General features: G+C 37.8%; 1 protein-coding gene across 1 annotated transcript in view; it reads right to left on the bottom strand.

Annotated features, from left to right (window-relative positions):
- Positions 1-1,008: 1,008 nt before the first annotated feature.
- Positions 1,009-8,278, bottom strand: part of LOC107743178 (tumor necrosis factor receptor superfamily member 16-like) — a 19,881-nt gene continuing 12,611 nt past the window's right edge. The window contains exons 4-6 of the mRNA XM_016556310.1: positions 4,688-4,919; positions 4,366-4,508; positions 1,009-2,850 (exon numbers count right to left, since the gene is read on the bottom strand). Coding sequence (XP_016411796.1) covers positions 2,537-2,850; positions 4,366-4,508; positions 4,688-4,919 — 689 coding nt within the window. The 3' untranslated portion in view covers positions 1,009-2,536. The remainder of the gene's footprint in view (positions 2,851-4,365; positions 4,509-4,687; positions 4,920-8,278) is intronic.

Here is an 8,278-nt window from a genome sequence, read left to right as displayed (position 1 = left end):
CAACACAACCAAATAAAGAAACGCACTGCAAAAACAGAAACGCGCTGCAAATGCTCACAACACAACCAAATACAGAAACGCAAGTACAGACCACAACGGGAGGACCCCAACAATGCCAAAATTACCCCAACAAAATGAAAATTAACTTTTTTTTTTTTTTAGTTATTACCATTTGTATAAACACGGTTGTACAAATACCATGGTTAAACTATGGTTAGTGTAGTAAATCCATGGTTAATTTGTGGTTACTATGGTTTAACTATAGTAACCATTTTTTTGTTTTTATTTATTTTTTACATAATAAATGTATTTATTAACTAATTTTAATAGTAAAACCATATGGTTAATGCCAGCTTACATGCTTTCAAAGTTACAGTAATTGTGTATTTCGTCAGCTTATTTAGGCTAATAATTAAAAAAAAAAAAAAGAAGAAGAAGCAAAGGAATCGAATGATCAGGATGTTAAAATAAACAAAAATCTCACCTTTCAGAGCAAACATTGATAAATATGTCCCAGCCATGTTCGTCACTTTGCGGTACCCTTAAACAATTTCCGATGTGGTCTGTGCCTATTTGTAGCGCGTTTCTTTATTTGGTTGTGTTGTGAGTATTTGCAGCACGTTTCTGTTTTTGCAGCGCGTTTCTTTATTTGGTTGTGTTGTGAGGATTTGCGTGTGTTTTTTCATTTGCAGCGTTGAGCTCTCTTGGCCACCGTATCATAGGGTTGAAAATAATCTCTCTAAAAATGTATCTAGTTTTATGTATCTGGTATATTTGGTTTTGTTGGTATAAATTAATGTATTTAGGTTTGATCAACAATATTCAATATTTTTGACGTGAAACCAGTTTAAATGTTACCATTTTTGTAACCACTTTTTTCAGTGTGTGTTTTTAGGAACGATTTAATAAGTGCAAAAAACATCTTATAGGATTTTATATATGCATTCTTTTTAAATCATTCCTACACTCCTGAATGTTGTCATAACCACAGGAAGAAGTACAGGCGAGAATGTCTATTGTGTAAACAAAGCACACTATTGTGATCGCTTGTCATTACATCAGAAAATTCTGACTGCCATTTTTGGTTGGGTGTTGAGTTGGCATTAGCACAACATTATTTTCAGTCTCAAACAGATTTACATTTCTCACAGCTCTCTTTTTTTTGCCCAGTTGAGCAATTAGCTCAAAAACCCACAACAGCTTCACATTTTGCCATGGTTTTAAAGTGAAATGCACGCTATTTTTCAGAGCATGTTGCTTAAATGTACAGGAAGGGAAAAGTGATGTGTATTATTATGAGTGAATCAAAAGAATGAATCAACAACAAGAGCATAATCAGACCCAGCGGCTCCAGATTTGCCTGATTGGGTTAATGGTGCAGAAAAGGCCTTTGAAATGCAAGATATTTTCTGTAATTCCAAATTCAGATCTTGTTTTCATTGTAGCACTGCACCATTATACATCCTCAGGGTCACAAAATACTACTTCTTTGCTCACACAATGTATTATTTATTTATTTTTTAAAATACAAAGGGACCTATAAACATCGATATTTCATTATTAAAAAGGACAAACATGAGTGATAGATACATAACATTAATGTTTATATGAAAAGCATCTCAGCACAGAAACCATCATCAAGTCTCACCCAGAACTCAGCACTAACATACAGAATGACCTTAAAATACATACATGGGTAGAGTAAACCAGCAAAGCACAAACCTGAGCGTTCAAAGTAAAGGCACCAGAGAATTTTCCTCTCACATAACTCACCAAAACATAACATTGCTTTTAGGTTGCATTGTTGGTTAAAGTGCAAACCAAGCACTAGTGTGAATGAAACACGGAGAATCATTCGCTCAGGCAACTTGACCGTGCATCTGTATATTTCCAAATATACAACTCCCTCGTGCAGCCCATTTAGTGGTTTTCCTCTCTGGAAACCATAAAACACCTCACAGTGTTACGTTGGCCTTGACAAGCCACGGGATAAAAGCTGAACACTCCGTCCAGCTTCGGTGTTGAGTATTGTTCAAACGGCAGAAGCGCTGAAATATAAATATAAAAGCACGACTGAATCGCATGCATGATGCTTTCTCTGGCGCTACGATACGTTCTGCACAAATGGAAAACTGTCATTCACGAGGCCGCAGTAATGTTCACGAAATGTCCGTTTCTTTGATACCAACCGCAGCTGAAACCACAACCACCCAAAACACTGAGCATGAATGTGTCTCGGAGAAAACAAGAGTCTGTTTCGACACTACAAAGAGGACAGTATAAAGCATAAACATCCCATGAATGCTGGAGGAAACATCTGTCTTGAGCAGAAAATGTTCTGAGGTGGCGGAACATCTCAAGCTGTTGAAACAAAATTCTTAAGTGAAACATTATGTTGAAGAAAAACCTTATTATTTCCAATCCTGCTCTTCAAAGTCTTAGTGCAAGCAAGGCATTGGAAAATGAGTCGGTTGACGCAATTCCTCTATGATTTTAGTGTCTCTTTCATGAAGGCGTGAGGAACATATTCAAGTATTCAGACCACTGACACTCCTTGAGACGGGGCGGTGAGGGCGCTGATGATGTCTGGCAGTTCAATGCGTGCGAGAGCGGAGCAGAGCAGGCCCAACGTGGAGCCTTCCTGTTGGGCCCAATCAGTTAGGAGAGTGTGGATGGGGTCTTGGCCCCGCCCGAAGATGTCCACGCTGTCCTGTTCGTAACCGAGTGCGGCCGCCAGCTGTCTCCAGCTCCGACTGCCCCCCTCGGCGAGAAGCCCCTCTACCTCCTCCTGCCTGTGAAGAGGCAGGTTCACATAAAGTCGCGTGTCCTGTTTGCTGTCTCGTTTACTGCCTGTGGAAAGTGTGAGAAAGGGAACAAATAATTACTAATCAGCCATTTGCACTTTTAGTGAACGCAACCTACAGTACACGATTACAGAACCGGCATTACTATCAAAATGCGCATGACAATCGCATTCGATTAATCGTGCAGCCCTAACACTACAAGTGACAATATTTCCAACGCAACCAGTGTAGTCCAGTTCATAAACAAATGACTCTTATGAACCAATTATTTTTTGTGAATCAAAACATACAGTTCAACCAATGCAGCCAGATTCCTGAATTGAACGACTTATGAACAACTTCTTTTTAGTGAATCAAAAACATAATGCGACCAATGTTGCCCGTTTCCCCAAATTATTGAATTATATGAACTAATTATTTTTGGTGAACCAAACAACGTAAAGCACAACCAATGTAACCTGATACCTAAAAGGAAATTAGTCTTATGAGACTTTTCTTTTAATGATCAATTCAAAAAAACAAAAAACAAATGATTAGAACAAATCACTCTTATGAGCCCATTCTTTTAATGAACAGTTTAAAAAGACGAATGAATAGAACAAATGACTCTTATGAGCCAGTATTTTTAATAAACAGTTTAAGAAGACAAATTAATAATACAAATTACTCTTATGAGCCTGTTTGTTACTAAGAATCACCGGCTCGCTGGACGACCCTTGATTTAAAGTGTAAACTATCAGATTTTAATTCAGCTTTAATCAGGTTGACTCAGAATTTTCAGATTCGAGTCCTTTTAAAACCTGAATGAATTAATAATAATTAATTCCCTTACAAATGAGTAATTTCATTACAATTGGTTCAAAAAGACAAATAAATAGAACAAATAACTCTTATGGGGCAGTTTTTTAATGAACAGCTAAATAAGATGAATGAGTAGTAAAAATGACACTTATGAGTTGGTTCTTTTAATGAACAGTTCAAAAAGAAGAACGAATAGTACACATGACTCTTATAAGCAAGTTCTTTCAATGAACAGTTCCAAAAGACGAATGAAATAGTACAAATGACTCTTATGAGCCTGTTCTTTCAACAATTGGTTCAAAAAGATAAATAGAACAAATCACTCTTATGAGGCATTTTTTTTAATGAACAGCTAAATAAGATCGTAAAAATGACACTTATGAGTTGGTTCTTTTAATGAACAGTTCAAAAAGATGAATGAACAGTACAGATTACTCTTATGGGTCGATACTTTTAATGAACAGTTCAAAAATACGAATTAATAGAACAAGTGACTCTTAGGAGCCAGTTTTTTAATGAAGAGTTAAAAAAGGCGAATGAATTAGTTCTTCAAATTAATGGTTAAAAAAGAAAATGAATAGACCAAATGACTCTTATAAACCAGTTCTTTCAATGAACAGTTCCAAAAGATGAATGAAATAGTACACATGACTCTTATGAGCTATGAACTGTTAAAAAAGACGAATAAATAGTAGAAATTATGATCAGGAAATCTGTATGGATTGCCAACCCTATCTCTGTTTAAGCTGTTCTCTCATACCTTTGCTAGGCTGGCTTTCCTGAAGGCTGTGAGAGTCCAGAAACACGCCACTGTCGCTGTGTAACTTCTCTCCTTCCCCGACATTATTCAACTCGCCAACCCGTGCTTTCACCAGAGCCTGCTTCTGCTGACATGACCTCCAGCTGGACACACACCGAATCACACGCTTATCATCAAGTAAAAACAAGAATAATATTTCCCTTCACAGACACGTTATGGTATTCTAAATCTAGCATATACAAGTCGAATGAAGTTCTGTGTAAATCATGTGCATAACCTCGCAGAGTGTATTTTTCTTCTTTGAATTGCTGCATGACCTCACCATTTGTAGGCGACGTAGAGCAGGAGGCCGAGCACCACCGCAGCCAGTACAGACACGTAGACCAAGATGTTGTTGTTGTTGCCCCCTTGGTCCTGTGGAGTAAGTCGAGGGGATCCAGACCCTGGTGCTGGGCTGCTCCTGTTCTCCGTTTCCTCATTCAGAGTCGGCTTTCGGGGGTATTCACGCTGACCATCAGAACCAGATGGACGGGACAGGATGTTAAGGTCTTTTACTGGAAAAAAACCCCCCACACATTTGGTCATTCTGAACTGCCTTTATAAACATTATATATGTATATTAGTGCTGTCAAAATTAGCGTGTTAACACAGGCGATTAATTTTTCCAGTTTAACGGCGTTAAAAATATTTAACGCAGGGGAGGAGCTAGGGTTGGCCACCCCACTCACAACTGCTGCTTCTGTCTCTTTTTTTCTTGACAAGAATTGCATTTATTTTAATTACTTTATGAGCACATCAAACAGGAGACTTTTCAGACGCGCGCTCCAACAGTGAAATGCGGTCAGATGAGATGTTGTCAGGCAATATGTCAGTAAAAACATCTTCCTGTCCTGTCAGCCATTACACTGGGCTTGTAGAGCGTGCTCTTAAATTGCACGCATAAATATGGCGGTGCCCGCTGTAGCCTGTATCATTTCATATTAAAGCGCGAATGAAACTACGAGCATGCTTGTCAGATCCACGTCACGTTCAGCAGTGGCAGCTCTTAAAGTGATAGCAGTCAAATAACCTAATAATCCAGCTGCTGTGATGTCTGTTAATCAAAGAACAAAAGAAAAAAGAGGAAATCAATCACTTTTGTAGCTTTAACGATTCATCAATATTTAATTTAGATTTTAGTGCTTGATAACTTTATTCAATTTATATATATATATTAGGGATGTTAGTTTAATGCGTTACTTAATTAGTTCTGAAAAATAACGCAATTAAAATATTTTAACGCAGTTAACGCACTGGCCCCGCCCCCAGACCTGCACATCATTTTACATTTCATACAGTTGACTGTTGACAAATATGATGCAGGGCAACAACCCCATAAATGAAGTTATGCCCTAAAATTCTAGATATTGGGGCAAAAATTCCCCTTTATGAGTTTTTGTCTCATATTATATCATATGATAAGCGATATCAACATATAGATTGCATATATAAACACATAGATTACATATAGATTACAACAGTTCAGTAAACAAGAAGTTTATATTGTGTTATATTTGTTTTATTTAATATTGCCAATGAAAATATTACCTATAAAGCCACAGCAGAACTGTGAGCAACACAGCAGTGTTTAGTTTCTGAATGAATTCACTTGAACGAATCGTGTGAACCAATGATTTAAAATATTAAAAATTTTAATAAAGACATTTACCGCCACCTGTTGGTAGTTTTAGTTTCCTCTTTAGAGTATCATTTAATTTATTTAAAAAATAAATCAATAAATCAATAAATAAAGTAATAAATAAATTCTGTCATCATTTACTCATCCTCATGTTGTTTCAAACCTGAATGACTTACTTTCTTTTGCACAACATAAAACAAGGTATTTTGAAGACTGTTGGTAACAAAGCTGTTTTGCTTACCAGTGACTTTCATTGCATGAGCAAAAAGTTCTGATATGTTTCTCAAATTATCTTCGTTTATGTTCCATAGTTTATGTTAGGCCGTTGTAGCTTAAACATGTAACACAATAATAGCTTAAAATGATCTTTTGAGGGTATTTTCACAGCCAAATTTAGTTTGCGATTAATTAACGCAACTGTTTTGAACGAGCACACCTTTTTTAACAACCAAAAAAGACGTTTCTTTATCTATTGAGGAAGTACAGACGTTCCTTTCTTTGATAGCAGAGGAGCGGATCCAGCGAGAGCTTGATGGGGCGATGCGGAATGAAAAAGTTTTTCAGGAGTTGCGGCAGTAGAGGCGGCGCAACTATAACACACGTGAATAATCCCGCCCACTCTAAAGCGGTACTGAACTGCAGTGGAAATGCAAACCGAGCCGAGCCGTGCCGTGCCGTACCGAGTCGTACCACGCAGTGGAAAAGCGCTATTAGATTAATCGCAGCACCCTGTAATTAATTAGAGTCAAAATTTTAATCGACTGACAGCCCTGATATATATATATGAATCTGAAAATGAATACTAGTAGTTGTGCTATCTTTATAAATTCAGTCATTAGACTCACATTAGTTCTGACCAGACATTTGAAACACACTGAAGTACACTCTGAAGCACTTAAACACCTAGACTGCAAAAAAAGGAAATGCTCTTTTTAGCCTTCACATGAAACCCACATCTGACACACATCTGCTGTGAGTCTGATTAACACATCATCAGTGGGCACAGCACAGCTGACAGACTAAATGCCAGATCGAAATGCTGAACGGTGTGGAATGGTCAAGAGGATTCATGCCCCCCACCCTTCATCCTGAAATAGATCATGCAGGCCACCCCACACACACACTATCACACAGATGCGTGCATTCTTTTGTCCACTCACTCTCTCACACACCCCACAGGCTGCCTGTGTGGATCAAACACTCTGTGTGGCTGCCCTGACCTCGGCAGGTCGAGTGCTCTAACTGGGGACGCCACCCTACAGAGAACAGAGGGCAACGTGGGATGCGACCCACTGGCCAGCTGGTTAACCTCCAAACCCATTTAACACACCTCAGGGCAAAGTTTAAGATGCAATCAATTAAAGATGTGGTGCTTTTTAAATGACAGTTTACACTAAAAACGGTTTTAAAATGATACATTTAATTGTTTAGAGATCAGACAAAATCTATGTAAAGTGTTTGTCTTCTTAATCTGATCATGACTGGATTGTTGCTAAGCTCGCTGAAGAATGAGAAGAACATTTGAAGTCAAAGTGAGAGCTGTATTTTCTCAAAAGCTACTCTCTGACTGAACACAGGTGTCTGCCACATGTTAACAATCTAACCATACACACTCACACACATACACACACACACATGCATAAATGTTATTATTTATAGCTTGGCACAATCTTCATCCAAGACACACATGCATCTTGGGTTACGGTCACACAGTCAGTGTTTGGAATTGACAACCGTATTTACTAACAGGTGTGTCAAATCAATGACAAGTAAAAGGGTCCAGGATATTACTTTAAAATTTTTTTCAAAACCTAGTTCAACATGCATGGGCCAAGTTCTTAGAAATAAATTCATGCTTTTTATTCATGTTGTTTTCAAATGGGTTTTAAAGGGGTCATATGATGCTGCTAAAAAGAACATTATTTGGTGTATTTGGTGTAATGAAATGTGTTTATGCGGTTTAAAGTAAAAAAAACACATTATTTTCCACATACTGTACATTATTGTTTCTCCTCTATGCCTCTATCTCCTCAAACTCGCGTTTGAATCATCAGTGGCAAATCCTTTAAATATGAAAACGTACTTACAGACTAAGTCAGAACTGCCGGCATTGTAGTCTACTCTTCCAGGATCAGTAAACAGTCCTCCATAAAATGTGCTGCACACATCTGGATATTTGGGATAAACTGTTCTGGAACAGTGTTGTAAATACAACTTAACCACTGATTTCTAGTC

Source organism: Sinocyclocheilus rhinocerous, unplaced genomic scaffold, assembly GCF_001515625.1.
Source record: "Sinocyclocheilus rhinocerous isolate Xijiao unplaced genomic scaffold, SAMN03320098_v1.1 scaffold946, whole genome shotgun sequence".
NCBI lineage: Eukaryota > Metazoa > Chordata > Actinopteri > Cypriniformes > Cyprinidae > Sinocyclocheilus > Sinocyclocheilus rhinocerous.
The sequence above is the reverse complement of the archived record's forward strand: the minus strand, read 5'-3'. Positions and strand labels throughout refer to the sequence as shown.